This window comes from Mustela nivalis (genome assembly GCF_964662115.1).
Source record: "Mustela nivalis genome assembly, chromosome: 11".
Lineage (NCBI taxonomy): Eukaryota > Metazoa > Chordata > Mammalia > Carnivora > Mustelidae > Mustela > Mustela nivalis.
The window spans coordinates 110,470,265-110,491,993 of NC_139030.1; the positions used below are offsets into that span (position 1 = coordinate 110,470,265).

Here is a 21,729-nt window from a genome sequence, read left to right on the forward strand (position 1 = left end):
TAAATTGAGCACCAAAGTGAAAATCCTTAACTGTTTAATAAAAATCTCATTCTTTTCTTTTCTTTTAGTCCAGCCTAGCTACAATGATGGTAATCTCACCTGGGCCAAGTTCTGCAAGGTACAAATAGGGGAACAAAAATATTATTCCGAAAAAAATTTTTCAGTAGTGTTTCTTTCCAGCCTCCACATCATAATCTGGGATTTTGAGGGTTTTCTGGATACAGGTTTTTTTTTTTTTAACTCTAAACTAGTATCTTATGTTTAAAGGAAGTATTTTGGGGTCCCTGGGTGGCTCAGTCAGTTGGGCAGCCAGCTCTTGGTTTTTGCTCCAGTCATGAGCTTAGGGTCCTCGGATAGAGCCCTGCATCCAATGAAGCTCCCTATTCAGTGGGGAATCTGCTTCAGGATTTTCTCTCTCCCTCTGCCCCTGCCCCCTCTGGCTTTCTTTCGCTCAAATACATAAACATTTTTTAAAAGTTTAAAGCAAGTATTTCATTGAAAAGTGGAACTTGAATTACTGTATCAATATTACTGTTAAAATAATCATTGTCCTGACATGTTTGTTTATTACAATAGGAACACTTACCTGGTAAATCATTTACCTTTTGGACATGGCTTGAAGCAATATTAGATTTAATTAAAAAACACATTCTTCCTCTTTGGATAGATGGGTGAGTTACAGGCTATATTTTCCATATGAATTCATTAGGTTCTTATTTTTAAGCTGTTGGGTTTTTTCCTTTCTTTTTCTTTTTAAGCATGTGTATTGATGGGGGTGGGGAATAGTTCAGTTTTTTACATTCCTCACAGAGTACTAATATTTAATCTTACAGGAGTATTTCATTGACTTTCTATTATATTCAGAACGAATTTAGGTCTGTTCTTTGTAAATGAAATACATATAAATGTAATAAATTGCAGTGTTTGATCAGATACAACTGTGCGTTGTTCTATTTTTAGGTATGTCATGGGCTTTGTTAGCAAAGAGAAGGAGCGCCTCTTGTTAAAGGATAAAATGCCTGGAACCTTTTTGTTACGATTCAGTGAAAGCCACCTCGGAGGGATAACTTTCACCTGGGTCGACCATTCCGAAAATGGTACCTGCGCTCTGTCGCTCACCCATGGGACGTTTGTACTGGGTTTGGCTCCCGGTGTTTCCGTTTTCAGAAGTGTGTAGCTTGGTGTTCTGCTCTTCATGTGTCCAGAGGGTTGGAGGCTGGTTGTTACAGTTGTCCCAGAAGAGAGTCCCACGGATTTCTCACGGCCTGTGTGGGTGTCCTCTCCTGCCGGGCAGGGAAGGGCCGGCCTCGTTTGATAGCCAGGGACGTGGAGGTGATGTGGGCAGGAAGAAGGGGCCCAGAGATGCCTGCAGGAGCCTGAATGTCCCCGCCCCCCACACACACCCTTTCTGTCTCTCCAGGAGAAGTGCGATTCCACTCTGTGGAACCCTACAACAAAGGCCGGTTGTCCGCTCTGCCGTTCGCCGACATCCTTCGAGACTACAAGGTTATTATGGCTGAAAACATTCCCGAAAACCCTCTGAAGTACCTTTATCCTGACATTCCCAAAGACAAAGCCTTCGGTAAACACTACAGCTCCCAGCCATGCGAAGGTTAGGTTCTTTCTGTTCGCCTGTTTTTGTCAGCTTTTGGCAAATAACCTCATATTGCAGTAAAGTAAACGAAGTTCCTCTTTTGATGTTTACTTTGACTGTCATAAGTCATAGGGCGTATGTGGCGGTCAAGGCCTTAAAAACGAAGTAGGGTGTCAACAGTTCCTGAAGAGGGACAGCTGGGCAGTCCAACCCGAGTAGTCAGTCACCCGTGGCTGTGCGCAGACTCACAGGGCCGTGGTGCTGACTCGGGGCTCCCTGTAGAGCTTCCAGCTTCCTCCTTCCTAAAATGGGAGCAGGGCCAACTTCACATCTGTGACTGGGAGGCAGGAAAAGGAGGAGGCGGTAATGATTAGAAAGCTGTTAAGAGTTATGGGAGGGGCACCTGAGTGGCTCAGTGGGTTAAGCCTCTGCCTTCCGCTCAAGTCAAAATCCCAGGGTCATAGGATCGAGACCCGCATTTGGGCTCTCTACTCAGCGGGAAGCCTGCTTCCCCCTCTCTCTCTGCTGCCTCTCAGCCTACTTGTGATCTCTGTCTGTCAAATAAATGAATTAAAAAAAAAAGAGTTATGGGAGTCTGTTTCTGCAAAGGAAAGCAGAGGTTTATAAGCTTTACATTTTTTGCCTTACTGTAGTCTCATGATTTCGCTTGGGCGGTTTGCTTGCCAGGGAGGGGGCGAGGGGTCAGCGCTTCTTTCCCCACCTGCTGGCCTGCCGATAAGTCTGGGCATACCTGCCTTTCCTGTTTGTATCCTAAGGGGCTAAAATAATACCCAACCAAAAGAAGCATTTGTTAAATACATGAAGAATATAACTAAAATTAGCTACATAACTGTAATGTTAAGTTTACCATTCTGTATCTCCAATGCAAGTGTACATGATCCATTAAGATGCTCGTCCATAGCGACGAAATCCGCGAGCACCATCTTGCAGAACAGTCTGCAACTGTCACCCACAGACGCGACCTGCTGCTACCCTACTGACTTACGATAAATCCCCCGATATGCAAATCAATCAAATATAATCAAACTTAAACTGTAACATTGAACACAGGTAATATAGTTGACTCCCACTTTTTCTCACACATTTTGGAGACAATAATGTGTAAAGTCAGATTAGGCCTACCAGGAGATTATTCTCTTCTTACACATTTATGTTCATCTCAAATACTGGTTCATCTATTCAACTGCAAACTTCTGTGAGTCACTGAACAATCATAATCTCCCTCTTCTTTTTAACATTACTTATATTTTTCTAGGCTTTAAAAAATTTATTAGTAATATTGACAAGGTTTCTTTCCTGCTTTCTTTTCCAGTTTCAAGACCAACAGAAAGGGGGGACAAAGGTTACGTTCCATCTGTTTTTATACCCATCTCAACAATGTAAGTAACCTTAGCCACATGTAAAATATCTCTTACTCAATTTTTCTTTTTTAAAAAGAGCACTTGTACATGAAATTTTAAGATGGAGCCGAGCACCGATATACATGATGATAAAACATTTTAATGCTCAATGTCCCATTTGCTCTAATACATAAAGCTAGTCAGGAAGCACCATGCTCTACCATGACTGGAATTATAAAGTTGCCTTTTTAGATGTCGTATATCCCAGAGTACACTGAATGATCTGATTTCAAACAATGAATTAGGCATCTCAAAGAAACAAATAGATGAGGCCCTAGAACTGAGTTCCTGACACAGTGTCATCAGAAGCTGTCATTTTTAATCCTTTTCAACATGTACTTTGTTATCTCTTTAAGCCGAAGTGATTCAACTGAACCACATTCTCCATCAGATCTTCTTCCCATGTCTCCAAGTGTCTACGCCGTGCTGAGAGAAAACCTGAGTCCCACAACAATCGAAACTGCAGTATGTTCCCTTTCTTTTCTGTTGCTCGTCAAGGGCACTCCTAATGAAGCAAATGTGGTACCCGTTAATCAAAGGGGTTGACGTTCCACCTGAGAAGTGAGAAAATGGTTTTGTTGGACCAAATCCCTGAGCATAACACTGGGTGTGTCTGTATGTTCCTGTGGGTCACTGATATGGGCATTGAAAACAGACACCTTCATTCATTTGGGCTGCTTTAAGTTCTTTCCATCAAAAGCCATCAAGGAATTCCTCTTCCTCACTCATGTACATTTTGTCCCTACTTCTGCCGTTGGCCGCACCACTCCCCACCACTATCCCATGTTAATAGACAATACACATTAGTCAATATTTATAAGCCTATAATGTTCGATATTTATTTTAGTTTGAGAATCGCAAATTCCAATTTTTCTTTATTAATTTTTACTTGCATTATTAATCCTGTCTTAGGAACTTCTTTAAGTAGCACATGAATTACAGTCAGTAGTAGCATAATACTACTCTCCTGAGAACTTAATCACAATCTTAAATGAAATATTGTGATGAGGATACATCCTATCTACTATTATTCCTCAGTACCATCAAGTGATTCAGTTTACATTCAGATGAACATATGAGAATAATAGAATCCTGAGCCCCAAGAAATTTGTATGTTGGGTGTGGGGGAGGAAAATTTTGATTTTACCCTTCAAGGTTCCTTTGGCTGATCGAAGATTGAAATTGACATGAGGCAGATTAATAAGAGAAAATCAAATAATTAATAACTAAGTAAAGGACTAACAGGGGGGCCATAAGAATATGAGGCCCACAGACAAGGCAGACGGGCTTGTACGCCATTCTGAGCTAAGAAGAAGGGGCTGGGATCTGAGACTTCAAAGGGATTGAAGACAATTCACAGGAAGATGAAAAAGAGGAAATATTTCATAAACAAATGTTTGCTGGGGCTGTACAGAAACAGTGGGGCACAGAGAAGAATTTTAACAAACAAACTTTGAGTTCCTCCCTGTCTACCACGCCTCATACATATTATACTGTAGTTATCTATGGCGATAACTCCCTTCTTAGAACCAGATTCTCTGTCTAAATTCTTTTAGCCAGTTAGCGGGAAGGTCAAAATCTCTTCCTGAGCTTTTTATTTCTTAAAATAATCAGCCTAAAATAATCTACATGCTAAAAAGACACGTTTGGGTGGCAAATTTTGTTCCTCTACACAGATTATAAAGTTTTAGTCCTCTCAAAGGTTTCCAGGGATGGGGAAACCCATAGGCCCCTTTGACAGCTTATTCCAATCTTAGTTGTCTTAAATCATTTAGTTATAAGAGAACTTTTGCTACATTTTTCACACATTTTCTCAGCACATTTTTGTGGGATGAAATTTGTGAGTGCTTACTAGTTAAATGGTAGAAAGATTGTGAAGTATTTAGTAGACAAAAAGGTGTTTACCTAAAAAACTATGAATTATTGACAAAAACCATTAATTTCCTCAAAAGTCATTTTCATTTTCCAATTTTAGATGAAGTCTCCATATTCTGCTGAATGACAGGAGAAATTCTGGACAGTCAAAAGAAGGAAGCAAATGAAAAAGCTTAAAGACTGATCTTTGCCAACAATCGTACTTATTTCTTCAGCTTTGTACATACCAGTTTCCAGGAAATGGTTGAAGTCTGAAGCTCTCCTCTCACTGGCATGACACCACTAACTGGGAATGTCCTGACTAAAATGCTAAAATCCGAAGCTTCAGATAAACTTGCAAGATAAGACACTTTAAGAAACCAGTGTTAATATAACATCAACAAAAAATTCATTCGTATTTGTTTCATTTTTTACTTTGTTTCTCACATGTGACTTATGATTTTGGCTCTAGAAGGCTTAAGTGTTACGATTTCAGAATAGGTCATGAATGACAAAGTCACACCTACATCACTCAAAACCCAGCAAGAAGACCTGAGAGAAAAGCCAAATAAGCTGATATCCTGAGTTCTAGCAGGTGAAAGCCATCACCCTGGATTTCAGACATTCTTCCCTCTGGAAAACCCTCTCTAACTCTCTCCCACCCCTCTTTTGTCCCTGAAGCAAGCCAGCCAGACGCTAATGTTTAATAGGAAAGATTTCTAAGAACAGAAGGTCTTAACACAACCTGCCTTCTCAGAGAGATGCCATCTTACCAATGGCATCTTCTATGCCCACTCACATGCGCCCGACTGGATCCTCTGTTGTTCCCCTAGAAACAAACTCTGCACCTGTCCCAAGGCCAGTTCCCTTATTCCTTTGCAAGCTCCTGATAGTAGTCTCTCTCTCTCTCCCTTTTTTTTAAAAAAAAGATTTTATTTATTTGAGAAAGAGAGCAAGAGAGGGAGAAGCAGATTCCCCACCGAGCAGGGAACCTGACGTGGGGCTCAGTTCCAGGACCCTGAGATCGTGACCTGAGCCAAAGGCAGGCACTTAACCAACTGAGTCACCCAGGTGCCCTTTTGATAGTACTCTTAAGGTCAAGGTTGTCTGTTACCAGGCTAACTTGAGGTACATTCTCCCAATGCCCTCCTCCACATGCCCAATTTTCTGCAATTCAAATATATCAACTGTGGAGGAAGTGCAAAAGTGGAGGAAATAACCATAAACCTGGTTTAAAGTTATTATATCTTGATTGGTACTTTGAATTATAAAGTGATTATTATAGTGTTATCTTTAAAGAGGTAATCTCCTACCAGGATAACTCAAATAATGGGATTTAGAAGCCAAAGAAGGTTGCAGAAGTTTTTCATTCTCTGGAATGTATTAAAAGTATGATATACTCTTATTCAGCAGAATGTTTAAAAACTTCTCAGTATAGAGCCCGGTAGCAGAATGCCAAGGTTTCGTGTGTGATCTCAACCACCATTGTGATTTGAGGGCAGACAATGCGAGGACATCTGCAATGCTCCCTCTAACAGAGGCAGAGGGCATGTAAGAGTAAGAGTTCAGTAAGTGGCTGTTTGCACGTAGATTCAGAAAATCAAAATCAAGTTCTTGATCGCATTATAGACTTAGTTCCCCAAGAGTGCGAGTCTTGCATTCTAGAAATCATCTTTGTGAGAGTAATGGGACTTGGTCAGGGAATTCCTGGAGACACCCGTTTAGTTGAGGATAAAATGTGCCACATGGGATGAAGTGCAGTGAGTGGGAAGAGAATTTAATCACCAAATCTCCCCCTAATCCTCCCCCAGAATAGGTTTTTCCTTACAACTGGCAGCAAATAAGTAGCATTTAATGAAATAAAATGTAGATTTATTTTTCAAATATTAATCACATTTTCACTCCTCCCCTCACCCATCCCAGACCAATCACAAACGTCCATTTTGCTAATCCCTTTGTAAATTCTTTTTCACATAGGCTCACTTTGACCAACTGTACTGAATATCAGTGCCTTTATCTGGAATAAATGTTGAAAGGAGGAAGTTTCCAGTTAACTTCCTCAAAGTCTTTAGGTAGCAAGAAAGGACTCCCCAAAAACCTATAAGGAATGAGTATGCTTCTGCATATTCAAGGGATTTATTTGTTAGCTCGCATGTTCAGGAGGCCCAAGCACTCCCTGAAGAAGAAGGAACAGAATTAAAGGTCAAACCAATTATGGTTATACTGTAGCAGATAACCGTGGTCAGACTTAGCAAACTGCCCCTGCGCACACCCTTCAATTTCTGACATAATTTTCTTCTTTTTTCAAATTGACCATGAGCACTGATTGATTTGACTGCTTGCATTTTTTAAAGATCTATTTATTAGAGAGAGAGAGAGAGAGAATGTGTTTGTGTGTGTGTGTGTGTGTGTGTGTGTGTGTGTGTGTGTGTGAATGGGAAAGGATCACCGCGCAGACTCCTCACCAAGTGTGGAGTCCAACGCAAGGCTCCATCCCAGGCCCCGGGAGATCATGACCTGAACCAAAACGAAAAGTTGGCCACTTAACCATCTGAGCCACCCAGGCACCCCTGACTGCTTACATGTTTTAATGTCTGGCTGAAGGAAGTACAATAAACACATAATAAATTCTCCCTTCTCTGACAAACCCACACAGTTGTGCAACCGGCACTGTAAGACACAACATGCCCACCAGAGTCCTCAAAGAGGCGCTGTAAAAACACCACGGACAGGCTCTGCATCATCTCTAGAGCAAAAACACAAATACTTCCATGGGTCTTCCCATGTGGATAGAGGCTCCAGTTAACACCAATCACGTTCTCTCTCCCCGTTTATAATCTCTGTATGGCTTCTGGTGCTGTGGTTTAGCAGCTCCTACCACGCATGTATGGATAGAAGCCTGGAGGTTCCTGAGTTTGGATGGCAAATGTCAGTCTATTTTCATAGACTTCTAATTGAAACTTAGACTTTCTTCCAATTAGGAATAAAGGTGACACACACACATTTTTGTCACGTTACAATTGTTAAAATGACCTCAAACTACTGCTTATGCTAAGCACAATTTTGAAATTGCATTCATCAGACCCGCTGCTAGATCTTATTTAATGCCATTAACAAAGAGGCCCTTCTACCACTATGCCACAAAGTGGGTTTTCATATTTCGATATCCGCATTTCCATGTAGTTGGTTTTCTACTTATCTCATGTATTTTATTTTATTCAGCTAAAAGCATTACTCTTTGAAGGAGTTTGTAGGATCCTCAGACTGCCAAAGGCGTCCATGGCACAAAGCTTAAGAATCCCAGCTCTGGATGGCACACAATTCTCAGCAGGTCTTTCCGAAGTCAGACATTTTTTCGTCTCTCCTTAGTCTTTCGTGCCTCTTATCACCTCCCCCAACAACGGCTTCTCACCCTGCAAAACATCCGCACACAAGACTGAACTACTTTCAGTTTCTTTGATGGCCCAGGCTCCCTCCCCCGGCCCTCCACCTCATCCTCTCAATTCTCCAACCCATCCCACCCAGCCTGCCACCAGGATAACATTCACACACCCTTCAGGTTCTAGAAAGCCTTCTGTCCAACCCTCCACCTCCCCACCCCCACTCCATGTGGACACCTATATGACTCAGGTCCCTTCACATCTCCAGATGCTCTAGGTGCCCCGGCACCATTCTTACCACCGATGTTGTACAGGCCTGTCAGCTGTCGTCTTCATTAGACTCTAAGCAAGCTCTGTACATGCAGGGACCAAGAAGGCATTGTTCACAGTTCTAGCCCTAACATGTAGCACACTTGGCCCCTTAGAAAGTATTTGTCAGTGATTTAATATTTGAGCACATAGACGACAGCAATTCGCTGTTTTCTGTCTGCAAGACTAATCTAGAATTCTCTTTCCAGTCCTCCAAATTCTAAAATTATGGGATAGTCACTTGCTGCCTGCAAACTGATTATGAACCAGACATGCTTGCCACCACTTCCCCTCTCCTTCATCTCACTCATAATTTCCAAACTCTGTAGAAATGCTCTGGATTAGATTGTCTGATTATTAGCTCATTCTAACTTCTCTTTTATTTACATATCTTCTATGTGCCTAATATCCCAGACATATGCCTGTGCACAGATGAACCAATTGCTCTTGAACTTTCCCATAACTCTGCCTTTGTTAAGCTCACCGCCTTTATACTCCTCCCCTGGGTGAAAGCCTAACACAACTCTCTCTTACATTAGACTCCAAAGTCATTCCCTCAGATGTCTCACAGAGCTCGGCCAATGCGAGGAAGCCTGGAGGCTGTCTGGACAGGGCAGGGAGGGGGGGATGGGAGTGCAATCAGGAAGGGTGTGGAGGAGTGATGCTCTCATTCACATCCTTAGGGGAGTTTTTCAGAATACACATGCTTGTTATTCTCCGCCCCTCAATTCTAGCTCGACAGGTCTAGAGCCAGTGTTGAGGTCTGGATGGTTGAATTCACCTGTGATTCCTGATTCCAGTATTGGTCAATGGTGTGATGCACTCGTAAAAAAAATACCACAATTATGTATCAGGAACTGATTACTTTTCTTTCTTTCTTTCTTTTTTCCTTTATTTATTCATTTGACAGAGAGCAATCACAAGTAGTTAGAGAAGCAGGCAGAGAGAGAGGAAGAGAAGCAGGCTCCCCGCTGAGCAGAGAGCCTGATGCGGGGCTCCATCCCAGGACCCTGAGATCATGACCTGAGCCGAAGGCAGAGGCTTTCACCCACTGACCCACCCAGGCGCCCCAGGGACTGATTACTTTTCTTAACTCAGGTTTCCCAGCTGAACCATAAGACACACTCAGTGATTTGCTAGACTACTTTCTCAGTTGTCCCAAGGATGGTACCTAGTGCCATTCTAGGGATAGAGGAGAGACCACACAGATGCTTCAGGGCACTGGCTTAATCCTTTCATGAAACTTGGGATGAAGCAGGCTGTCACAGCAAAAAGTCCCTCCTGTTATGAGAAGAGATGAAAACAGACAAATAATAAATGACAAATTTAATAAGTACTATGAAGACTATATAGAGTAGTTGAAAAGAGTGGTCTGTGAAGGTCTCCCTGGGGAGATACTTGATCTGAGACCTAAAGAATGAGAAGGAGCAGGTCCACAGACAGAGCCAGGAACACAGCATCCTTAAAGAACAGTACACACATGAGACTCCCGCTGATAAAATCTTGAGTGCTTGAGGCCACAGAGAGGGGAACGTGGTGAGGCATGGAGTGACTGAGACAACAGGGGTAGGAGACAGGGACAAGACCAGATCATATAGGGCTCTATAGGGAAAGCTGAAGGCTCTGAATTTTATTGCAAGTGCTATAGAAAAAAAGTGGTGTTATTTTTGTTCCTTCATTACCTAAGTTTTTGTTTGTTTTAGTAAGTATGTAGCAAGGTTTCTATGGGACTACTCTCCTTTCCTTCAATTTCACACTACTTTGTTAGTGTGCAACCTGAGCAGTTGCACAGGGCCAGCATTCACAAGGACTCCATGTTGGTGTAATGCCCTACATTGCCTTCTAGAAATTCTTGTAAGTTCGGAATAAAGGACTCCGTATTTTCATTTTGCACTGGGCCCTGCAAATATATAGCCTGTCCTGTCCTTCAAACGGGAAAATAAACATCCCTTTGCGTTGTGGGAATTAGGTGAGGAGCACTTGCTGGGGCTTTGGAGCAGCCCCGGGACTGGAGCTCACTCTCGCATGACGCCGAGGGCTGCGGCAAGGCCCTTCGCACACTGGAGTCCGAGCTTGGGACTCGGTCACCCCAAGTCGCTGGTGTCCTTCGCTAGTGACGGAGCCGAGCCGGCCCCGTCCGTGCCTCCCCCAGTCGTGCAGTGCGCGGCACAGACGGCTGACAGGACCCAGACTATTTCCCCGGGTCCGTCAAAATTCTGGTCACCGTGCGGTGACCAAACCACTCCCCCATTATACCCCCCACTTCCTCGGTACAATCACCGCGAGGGGGAAGGCAGGGGGCAAGAAGGCTCCAGGAGGGGAAAAGCCCCTTGACAGATAGAGCGAAAGGACTCCGGGGGCAGCAGCCAGCCCCGACCTCCCCCTCCGCCGCAGCTGGGGGGGGGGGGTGTCCGAGCCCGAAGGACGCGGGGCTCGCACGAGTGAGCCCGCCCACCGACGGCGGAGAGGACCGGACGCAGGGAAAGGGCGCCCTCCGGGCCCAGGAAGAACAAAAAGGTGAAAGCGCGACGGCTACGGTCTCCAGCGCCTTCCGGGGCTACAGCACATCCCTCGCTCCTTCCCAAGATCACGGGTGCCGCCCCGCCCCGGCCCCCGCCTTCCGCCCCGTCGGGCCTCCCCGCTCAGACTCAGCCCGCTGGAGGGCGCAGGCAGGTGCCGCCCGTCCGGGGCTGGCGGTCGCGTCCCGCCCCCGACCCCCACCGCACCCCCGCAGGCTCGGCGCGGGGGGGACGCCGACCCGCGGCCCTTCGGTGGGAAAATCCCCGGGCCCGCGCCTGCGCACTGCGCCCCGACTCTGTTCACTTTCGCTTTTCGGTTTCCTCCCAATCCTGCTCCTTCTCGCTCCAGGGCCGTTTCCCCGAAAGCACGTGGGGCGGCTCTTCCGAGCAGCGGCGCCCCTCCCGCCGCGCGCCGGCCGGCGGCCTCGGAGGCGTTTCCAGCCGCAGACAATCTGCGCCTCCCGGGGGGCCGCCGCCTGGGGCGCAGGACTCCGCAGGTGCTCACGACGGTGTGGACCGTGAATTGAAATGTGCTCCGTGCAAGCACTTGTGCAAACGGGAAGAAAATTCTATAGTAACCCACCGCCCAGAAACTTAACATTTTCTAATATTTTCCCTGTCTCTCCCCTTTCCATTTCTGACTGTTCCATGATCTACATTTCTATATATCCTCACAGTAATAGGATATTGTTTGTTTTCCTGCATTTAATTTAATTTTATACGTGGATATTTCCCAATAACTAGTCTTTGAAAGCATAACTTTCATATTCTAGCATATGAATATCGAAAATGCAGAGAACCAGGAATGGAAAGATTGCTAGAACTGTAACATCATGGAACTGATGAGTTACTCCAGCGCTTTCAACGTCTCATCATAAAATGTGGTTTCTAGCCTCCTCACCACCCTGACTCTCTTTTAAATAAATACCGGACGAGGGGTGTTCTTACCTGCCATTTCCGATTGAGCGCTAGTGACTTACCCGGTACAGTGTTGAAAAGTACTCCCAAGCCTGGCACCAGAAAGTACCTGTCCTTTGTTGCCTTTTTTTTTTTTTTTTTTTAACCCAAATACAGGTCTTTGCATTTACTCTCTTAAGTATTATCCAGTTGGTGTCCGCACAACATTCTACCGAAGATAACTTAGACTTTTGATTCCGTCTGTGAATTAGGGGGCTATTTCAGCCGGCCGGGGGGTGATCTCAGGGCCTTACAGCACTGACCACAAACACCTCTTACTCATGGTGTTTGGGTAGGCCGCAGTTCTGTCCTGGGGGGTAGGTGCAGGGGGGCTCCTCACATCTCTGCTTCTAGGACTCAGGCTGGGGGAGCCACAGCTGCTTGAGCCTGCCCTCTCCCAGTGCAGAGAAGGAGCATAGGGACAAGTGGATCACATGGAACATTCGCAGTCCCAGGTTGGTTAGACCTGAGTACCTCCCATCTGCTTATATTCCATGTCGTGGCCAGAGTGAATGGAGGCAAGGAGTGGGAAGGGAAAGAAGAAAAAAAGAAAAATAACACAATCTATCAAACATGATATTAGCAATTTTTTCCAGATTTGTGTCTTTTGCAATGTTGACACAGTTGGTATAGAGATACAGTTTCCTAAATAGGCCGTTCTAAGGGGGTCATCACACATTTCACACATTTGGGTTTTTCACTTCTGGATCTCTCGTGTTTCTGTTCGGTTTGGTTTTTTATTGAGTTGCTTTTTCAATGGTCAGTATGTTAGCCACACTTACAAAATACATAAGCTTGCCCCCCCTGGAACATGGGCTCTTGGAGGAAATAAGGCTCGGACACTTTCAAAACCATAATATAGGGTGTGTGTGGTGATTGTTGAGAAAAATGAAACACTCGTGTGTCATATTATTTCAGAGACAAGATTAATGATCACGGGGTGAGGTGGTTCCACAAGGAGAATATAGGATTGGGCTTAGTTTTAACAAAATTGAGTCAAATTTGATAGGTGAAGTGAGTAAGGGGCAGGACATGACATTTAGTATGTGCAATACTTGCCAATGGTATGAGCAAAGGGACAGAAACAGGGAAATGAAAAGCTTGGGGATGGAGGCAACTCTATTTTGAGGATAGAGTTTCGTCAGGTAACGGGACAGTGGGAGACAAGGTTGGAGAGAAGGGTAAGGACATTCTGTGGAGGACCCAGACTCACAGTTTGTTTTTACCATAAATGCAATGAGAGTTGTCAAGGCTCTTGAGCAGGTACTGAGTGTATCACCGAGGTTAAGGTTTTAGAGAAATTAATTTGGCAAATACAGTGGAGAGGAAAGGGATGGAAGAAGGTCGTCTCCCTGGTCTCTAGTGTTCCAGTTCTGAAGTGATGCGAGCTACGGGAGAGTATGGTCAATGACGGTACCACAGAGGAGGGTAAAGACAGAGGGAAGGAGGCATCCATAGAACTTGATAACAAGTTCTGACTCTTCTTAAGAGTCAGATTTTCTCAAACGTTGTCTGGGCCCTTAATGCAGGTGAGTAGGGGGGGGGGCATTTTAGGGTGGCCTGGCATCTTTTCTTACAGAAGGCAGCTACTTTGGTACCAAGGGTCATTGCTATCACAGATCAGTACTGCCTTTGTAAGGGTGAGGATGTGACCGGAAGGAATGTATAGCTGTGGGAAGAGAAGAACTACAATAGAAACACATTTAAGCATATCTGTGGGAAAATAATTACTTTTCCTACCCAAGTTTGCCTTAGTCTTCAAGGCTTGATTCAAGTTCCATCTACTTGAAGAGTCGGCTTATCTGATGGGTGTACTTCCCAGTAAGATCAGATCTAGGAGCACCTGGGTGGATCAGTCAGTCTGCAGTCAGCTAGGTTATGACTCCAGGTTCCTGGGATGGAGCCTGTACTGGGCTCCCACCCAAGGGGAAGCCTGCTTCTTTCTCTCCCTCTCTCCTGCTTGTGTTCCCTCTCTTGCTGTCTGTCTGTCTCTGTCAAATAAATAATAAAATCTTAAAAAAAAAAAAAGATCGAATCTAGGCTGCTGGCCTGTGGGATGCCTACCTGGGGGAGTGCCATTTAAGCTGAGTTTCTAGCTAAGACATAAAAGATGAGTTAGCCAGAAAAGAGGTTGGGGGAAAGCCGATGTTGCTCCAGGGGGCTTTCCAAATGGAGAACTGCTGGTGAGAAGTCCTGAGTTTGGGGAAAGAGCTGGACATATTCAAAAACTAAGAATGCTGAAGTACAGAAAGGAAAGAGTGGCACAAGATAGGATTAGAGAAAGAGATAGGGAACCAAGGCTTTGTAAGCTATATTTAGAAATTTGAATTCTGTAAGAAAAGTCATCATGGGATTTTTCAAGTTGGCCAACACATGATCTGCTTTGAAATTAAAAAAAAAAAAAATCACTCAAACTGCTGCATGGAGAATGGATTAAAAGGGAATTAAAGGCAGGGGACCTGGCTGCCTCGGCTGGTAGGGCAAGCGAGTCTTGATCTCGGGACCTGAGTTCAAGCCCCATGTTGGGTGTAGAGATTACTTAAAAAAACAAACTTAAAAGGGGGTGGGCAACGAAGAGCTTAAGTGAGGCGGCCACTTGGGACTCTACTGCAATTATCCAAATGGGAGAAAAGTGGGGGTGGTATGAGACAGAGGGAAGCTGGTGAGACTGGAGGAACATTTGGGCAAGAAGAGTCAACGAGGCGTGAGCACCAGGCGTGGGAGTTGAGGGAGAAGACGACGTCAGGGAGGCCTCCTGGCGGCCACATGGCGGCTCCAGCAAAGGAAGGGCAGGTTGGAGGAGAAAGATGAAGAGTTGGTTCTGAATATAACTAGTTTGCAGACCCGACCGGAGAGCCTCGTGGAACAAGGGAGGGCTGTGCGCGAGGGCGCGGAGTGTGCAGGAGGTGGGACAGGACGCGCAGGTGCGGACAGACGGATGGTGCGGACAGACGGACGGTGCGGACAGACGGACGGCGCGGACAGACGGACGGTGCGGACAGACGGACAGATGGACGGTGCGGACAGACGGACGGTGCGGACAGACGGACGGTGCGGACAGACGGACGGGTGCGGACAGACGGACGGCGCGGACCGACGGACGGCGCGGACAGACGGACGGCGCGGACCGACGGACGGCGCGGACCGACGGACGGCGCGGACAGACGGACGGCGCGGACCGACGGACGGCGCGGACCGACGGACGGTGCGGACAGACGGACGGTGCGGACAGACGGACGGCGCGGACCGACGGACGGCGCGGACAGACGGACGGCGCGGACAGACGGACGGCGCGGGCCGACGGACGGTGCGGACAGACGGACGGTGCGGACAGACGGACGGTGCGGACAGACGGACGGCGCGGACAGACGGACGGTGCGGACAGACGGACGGCGCGGACAGACGGACGGCGCGGACCGACGGACGGTGCGGACAGACGGACGGTGCGGACAGACGGACGGGTGCGGACAGACGGACAGCGCGGACAGACGGACGGGTGCGGACAGACGGACGGTGCGGACAGACGGACGGCGCGGACAGACAGACGGGTGCAGACGGGACCCACGGCAGCCCTCGGCGCTCGCCGGCAGCTGTGCGTGCGGCCGCCACACGCGCGCGTGAGCCTGTCCGCCAACCCGAGCGGCTTCGGACCCGGACAACCGCTCAGGTGGACAGCTCGGCCACGGAGGAGCGGAGACGGAGAAAGGTGCCGCGGGGGCGGGAGGACACAAGCAGGAGTGGGTACTGAGAACTGATGGGTCGGCTGTGCCAAGCGCGTCCGAGGGGTCGGGCGAGGGCAGAACCGGCCCCGAGAAGCAGCCAGCAGGGGAGCCGCCCGACTCGCTCCCAGCTCCCAGCGGTCCCGGCCCTGGGTTCACAGACAGCGGTTGGACGCCAGGGTCTCCCAGCCCGGGCGTCTGCGAACACAGACATCCTCTGAGGTGCCGTCCGCGGTGTCTGGCGGTAACCGCCCGCTCGCCAAGTTGCGACGCCGGGTCAGCCTCGCGACGCCCGGCGGGGGCCCTGCTTGCGGCCCAGCGAGGCCTCGGCGGGTCCGCGCGGCCGCGGCGGGGAGGCAGCGGCCCCGCGGAACAGCCGCGTCCGATTGGCCGCGCGCGGCAACCGCCCGCTGATTGGCGGAGGCGCGAGGAGGCGGGGCGCCGGGCTCCGTCTTTTCTCCCAGCCGCTACTTTCGGTTTTCTTCAGAGTCGGCCGCGGGCCCCGCGCTCCCGGAACGACGCCGGTCCGACCCCAGACCCTGCAGAGGTGAAGCGGGTGCGGCGACCCGAGACAGGCAGCCCCGCGGCGCCTCCGCCCTCCGCTGCCCGACCCGGCGCGCAGAGTGAGTGGCCTGGGTTTCCGGGCGCCGGGGTGGGGCGTCCCAGGACCGCGCGGTCCCGCTCTGGCCGCCGGACGCCCGGCGAAGGCCGCTCTGCAGGCGCGGCCGCCGGGGAAGCACGCGTCCCCGGCACCCCGGGGTCCTTCTGGGTGAGGAGCCAAGTCGTGCCCTAGCAGGACAAGTCTTGTGAAGTAGATTTCCTCCGTAAGACCGCCGCGGTGCCCTGACCCCGCTCGCCCTCCGCCCCGCCACTCCCCCACGGGCGCCTCTTCTTCTCTCCACAGAAGTGACCGTTTGCGTGCGGCGTCGCCGACAGCCGCCCCGGCCGGACGCTCGCGCCTGTGCATGCGCCCCCCGCCCCTCGCGTGCGCGGCGGCCGCTCGGCTTGGGTCCTCAGCCCCGCGGCGGGACGCGAGGCGACAGGTCAGTAACGGTTCGGGAGAACGAACGGAGGAGCGCCTCGTTTGGGACTCTTAGTCCTGCGTCTGTGTTTAGAGATGAAGGAGCTCCATGTCTTCCTGGAAAGTTCCTGCGACCCCCCAAGTGCTGTTAGTCTTTGAAAACTGGTGGCGGATCCTGAAGAGTCTGGGGGGGCCTCTGGGTGCGGTGCGAGCGACTGAGCTTTGGGTGTTGTGTGTGGAGGCTCGAGAGGTGGTTCTCACGTGACGGCAGGAAGGCTTGAGCCGGGACAGCCGCTGCCTCAGGAGGATGCAGAACCCAGACTCGGAGGAGCATCACAGGATTTGCCCCTTATTTTCTAATTCAGTACGAAATAGACGAGATTTCAATGCAGTAAACTTGAGTACCTACGATGGGCAGGACACTGTTGGTGGGTTTCTTTGTTGTTGTTGTTTGTTTAAAAAAAAAAAAAAAAGGTAGCCCCGGCACCTCTGAAACTTCCATGACGCGGGGGAGGAAGCCTAGAGCTTCATGTGGAGCTGACACAGTAACCGAGGGTGCAGAATGCGTGCGGCAAAGTCAAAGAAAGCTTAACTGCCTCTGGAAAAGTCCGAGACCGCTTTATGGAAGAAGGGGTTTTTGTGTCTACCTTTGAATCATGGTAGGACTTAGGCGAAAATTCCTGGAGAGGCTGTTTTTTAAGAGCCAGTGACAGCTGGAGCAGAGCGGAAATGTTGGGCATAACCAAAACACTAGATAATTAGGTAACGGGTTTGCTTTGCTAATGGATGCATATAGGGTCAGGGTGCAAATCAGCCTAGGAATGGGCAAACTGTAGCAGTTTTGAGCAAGACAGTGATGTGGTCCACCTGTGTACAGCAGGAGGCTACACTGGGAAATAGTGTTGGAAGCTGAGAGGCAGGAGGTCTTGGGACTGGAGGGAGGAGTCTGCGTAACACTAGAATTTGAGCCAGGTGATTGGGGATGATCATGTCCCTCCTTGAGTTGGCTACAGGTTTAATGAGATGACACTGATTCTGGATCTGTTAGCATGCATTGATTAATCGCCTGCTCCGTGCTCTACTAGCTCCTCCAGTCTTTTTTTTTTTTTTTTTAAAGATTTTATTTATTTATTTGGCAGACAAAGATCACAAGTAGGCAGAGAGGCAGGCAGAGAGAGGAGGAAGCAGGCTCCCTGCGGAGCAGAAAGCCCGATGGGGAGCTCAATCCCAGGACCCCGGGATCATGACCTGAGCTGAAAGCCAAGGCTTTAACCCACTGAGCCACCCAGGCGCCCCAAGCTCCTCCAGTCTTAACAACCGCACTGTTGATGGGGACGTGAGTTGCCTGAGGTCCTGCATCTAGTAAGAGGTGTCATGTCCCCTCTGGCTGACCCCGTGGCCAGCCGATTTGCTGTAGGCACATCTTTATTACACACCTGCCAGGGTGGGGAAAGAGCCACAGGTTTGGAGTCACCCATGGGGTGAAATTTGAAGTGCAAAATCAAATTCAAATTTGATTTGAAAAAATTCAATTTCCTATAGCATGTATGCCAAGGAGTGGGTTTGTGTCATTTCCACTGGCATTTGTGATGGTAACTAGCTTTATTGTCCCACCATATCCTTGCTTTTCTTTGGAAGGAAAGTCGTGGAGTAGGCATGACTTCATGCCTCCACAAGTGTGCTTGATAGCAAGCATGCATGGCTTTTCCATGCCCTGCTTGAAAATGCAGACCCCTTCCGCAGAGGCCTGGTAGGATGCGAGCCATGTGTACCCACGCTGCATGAGCCAGCTGTGCGCTGGTGTAAATCCCAACTTACACTGTGGTAATGGGAGGCTCTCCGTTTTCTGCATAGACGGTAGGACTTCCTTAAATCAGGGTTTTGTTTTCATTTCCTTAGAACTGCTTTGCAAAAAATGACTGACGGTTATCCAAAGAGACAGTAGTATTCTAGTTTTTGAAATTATACTTAACAGTGTTGTTTCCATCTTTAAATTATTACTGAGATTTAAGAGTGTTTGTACTACTTTTATTGTTCTAAGTAGACCAAGAAGAAAATCTGTTTTAAAAGGTATAGGACAAAAATAATTCATGTTAGCATATGAATCACAAAGTATAAAATATTGGTTTAAAATTCTTTGAGTTAAATTACAGGTGTACTGTCTTTCTTTTTTTTTTAAGATTTAATTATTTATTTTAGAGCAGGCCCATGAGAGCAGGGGGAGGGTCAGCAGGAGAGGGAGAGAATCTCAGACGGACTCCATACTGAGCTCAGAGTCCAGTGTGGGGCTTGACCTCAGGACCCTGAGATCATGACCTGAGCCAAAATCAATAGTCAGATGCCCAACTGACTGAGCCACCCAGGTGCCCCAAATGTACTGTATTTCTAAGAGAGCAACTTTTGGAGGGTTCTTAGGATTTATCTGGAAGCAAATCTAACGAAATAATGTTTTTCATTTTTTATTCGATAAAAGTACAGATTCATTTCAAAGTCATATCATGAGCCCGGCACTGTTCTGGAGATAGGGTGTTGAATAGTCCGCTTACCCTTCAAATTCTTCCCTTCATTCATTCCCTTTATTCCTTAGAATAAAAAAAAAAAATACATGGTGGGTTAGCTGGTGGTAAATGCTATGGAGAAAAACACATCAGGGCAGAGGGATAGTGTTTTATGAGGTGAGATGTGATGTCAACTTAAGTAAGGGGCCGGAAAGTCTTCCCTGGTATGTTGGCATTTGAGCAAAAGGCCTGAAGGTGTGTTTTCTGGAGAAGGAAAAAAAACAAACAAACCCCAAACTTTAATTAAAAAAAAAAAAAACCAGACCTCAGAATGTAAATACCATTTAAATAATGTATTTCAGAGACAAGTTATGTTTTGGATTAAGTAAGATACTTAAAAGAAGCATGGTGCTAGATAATGCCTTCTTTGGAACTGTGCTCTTCCATTCCTGACCTAGGTCTTGTGCTCTGTTTCCTGGTAGGATGTCGCAGTGGTACGAGCTGCAGCAGCTTGACTCCAAATTCCTGGAGCAGGTTCACCAGCTCTATGATGACAGTTTTCCCATGGAAATCAGACAGTACCTGGCACAGTGGCTAGAAAAACAAGACTGGTAAGGGATGCTCACTTGAAGATTTTCTGTTTTTAAAGTGATTAAGTGGCTTGGAGCTGCACTGGATAAGAGATGAATTTCATTGTAGCCATTTGGACTATCTGTTGCAGAACAATATGTTGGTTTGAAAAAATGGCATCTCTACAAAACTGTGTTAGTCATTAAGAGCTTGTATGTAGTTTGTCCATTGAATTATGACGTGCACTCCTAAATGCTTTGAACAAGTTAGATAATGTTGGCACCAATTATGTCCGTTAGGATCTGGGTTAGAGAAAGAAGTAAGTTAAAAGAAACAATGATAGCCTAATTATGGTAAAACATTGATTAGAAATAGGAAGAAGGCATAAAAAGAGAGCTATAGACCAATGTCCTTGATGAACACAGATGTGAAAATACTCAACAAAATACTAGCCAATAGGATTCAACAGTACATTAAAAGGATTATTCACCACGACCAAGTGGGATTTATTCCAGGGCTGCAAGGTTGGTTCAACATCCGCAAATCAGTCAATGTGATACAACACATCAATAAAAGAAAGAACAAGAACCATATGATACTCTCAATAGATGCTGAAAAAGCATTTGACAAAGTACAGCATCCCTTTCTGATCAAAACTCTTCAAAGTGTAGGGATAGAGGGCACATACCTCAATATCATCAAAGCCATCTATGAAAAACCCACCGCAAATATCATTCTCAATGGAGAAAAACTGAAAGCTTTTCCGCTAAGGTCAGGAACACGGCAGGGATGTCCATTATCACCACTGCTATTCAACATAGTACTAGAGGTCCTAGCCTCAGCAATAAGACAACAAAAGGAAATTAAAGGCACCCAAATCGGCAAAGAAGAAGTCAAATTATCACTCTTCGCAGATGATATGATACTATATGTGGAAAACCCAAAAGACTCCACTCCAAAACTGCTAGAACTTATACAGGAATTCAGTAAAGTGTCAGGATATAAAATCAATGCACAGAAATCAGTTGCATTTCTCTACAGCAACAGCAAGACAGAAGAAAGAGAAATTAAGGAGTCCATCCCATTTACAATTGCACCCAAAACCATAAGATACCTAGGAATAAACCTAACCAAAGAGGCACAGAATCTATACTCAGAAAACTATAAAGTACTCATGAAAGAAATTGAGGAAGACACAAAGAAATGGAAAAATGTTCCATGCTCCTGGATTGGAAGAATAAATATTGTGAAAATGTCTATGCTACCTAAAGCAATCTACACATTTAATGCAATTCCTATCAAAGTACCATCCATCTTTTTCAAAGAAATGGAACAAATAATTCTAAAATTTATATGGAACCAGAAAAGACCTCGAATAGCCAAAGGGATATTGAAAAAGAAAGCCAAAGTTGGTGGCATCACAATTCCAGACTTCAAGCTCTATTACAAAGCTGTCATCATCAAGACAGCATGGTACTGGCACAAAAACAGACACATAGATCAATGGAACAGAATAGAGAGCCCAGAAATAGACCCTCAACTCTACAGTCCACTAATCTTCGACAAAGCAGGAAAGAATGTCCAATGGAAAAAAGACAGCCTCTTCAATAAATGGTGCTGGGAAAATTGGACAGCCACATGCAGAAAAATGAAATTGGACCATTTCCTTACACCACACACGAAAATAGACTCAAAATGGATGAAGGACCTCAATGTGCGAAAGGAATCCATCAAAATCCTTGAGGAGAACACAGGCAGCAACCTCTTCTACCTCAGCCGCAGCAACTTCTTCCTAGGAACAACGCCAAAGGCAAGGGAAGCAAGGGCAAAAATGAACTATTGGGATTTCATCAAGATCAAAAGCTTTTGCACAGCAAAGGAAACAGT

General features: G+C 46.8%; 2 protein-coding genes and 1 long non-coding RNA gene across 12 annotated transcripts in view; all 3 read left to right on the forward strand.

Moving 5' to 3' along the window:
* STAT4 (signal transducer and activator of transcription 4) overlaps positions 1–5,279 on the forward strand; it is a 99,806-nt gene extending 94,527 nt beyond the window's left edge. For 4 of the 5 annotated variants that reach the window (XM_082690492.1, XM_082690491.1, XM_082690490.1 and 1 more), the window contains 7 exons: positions 69–118; positions 577–671; positions 961–1,097; positions 1,421–1,612; positions 2,928–2,994; positions 3,372–3,480; positions 4,991–5,279. In XM_082690492.1, coding sequence (XP_082546618.1) covers positions 69–118; positions 577–671; positions 961–1,097; positions 1,421–1,612; positions 2,928–2,994; positions 3,372–3,480; positions 4,991–5,017 — 677 coding nt within the window. In that variant the 3' untranslated portion in view covers positions 5,018–5,279. The remainder of the gene's footprint in view (positions 1–68; positions 119–576; positions 672–960; positions 1,098–1,420; positions 1,613–2,927; positions 2,995–3,371; positions 3,481–4,990) is intronic. The other variant, XM_082690489.1, reaches the window with a different exon arrangement.
* Positions 5,280–9,497: 4,218 nt separating this feature from the next.
* Positions 9,498–12,165, forward strand: LOC309844172. Its single transcript, XR_014300531.1, has 2 exons — positions 9,498–11,075; positions 11,851–12,165. It is a non-coding gene; the product is annotated as an uncharacterized lncRNA (long non-coding RNA).
* A 4,005-nt stretch (positions 12,166–16,170) lies between these two features.
* The window catches only part of STAT1 (signal transducer and activator of transcription 1), a 45,690-nt gene continuing 40,131 nt past the window's right edge, over positions 16,171–21,729 (forward strand). For 2 of the 6 annotated variants that reach the window (XR_014300532.1, XR_014300533.1), the window contains exons 1-3: positions 16,178–16,376; positions 16,658–16,796; positions 19,755–19,883. Coding sequence is in view for 2 of the 6 variants with exons in the window: in XM_082690493.1 (XP_082546619.1) it covers positions 19,756–19,883 (128 nt within the window). In the remaining 4 variants the exon portion in view is untranslated. Of the gene's footprint in view, positions 16,377–16,657; positions 16,797–19,754; positions 19,884–21,729 lie in introns of all 6 variants that reach the window. The other 4 variants (XM_082690493.1, XM_082690494.1, XR_014300534.1 and 1 more) reach the window with 4 other exon arrangements.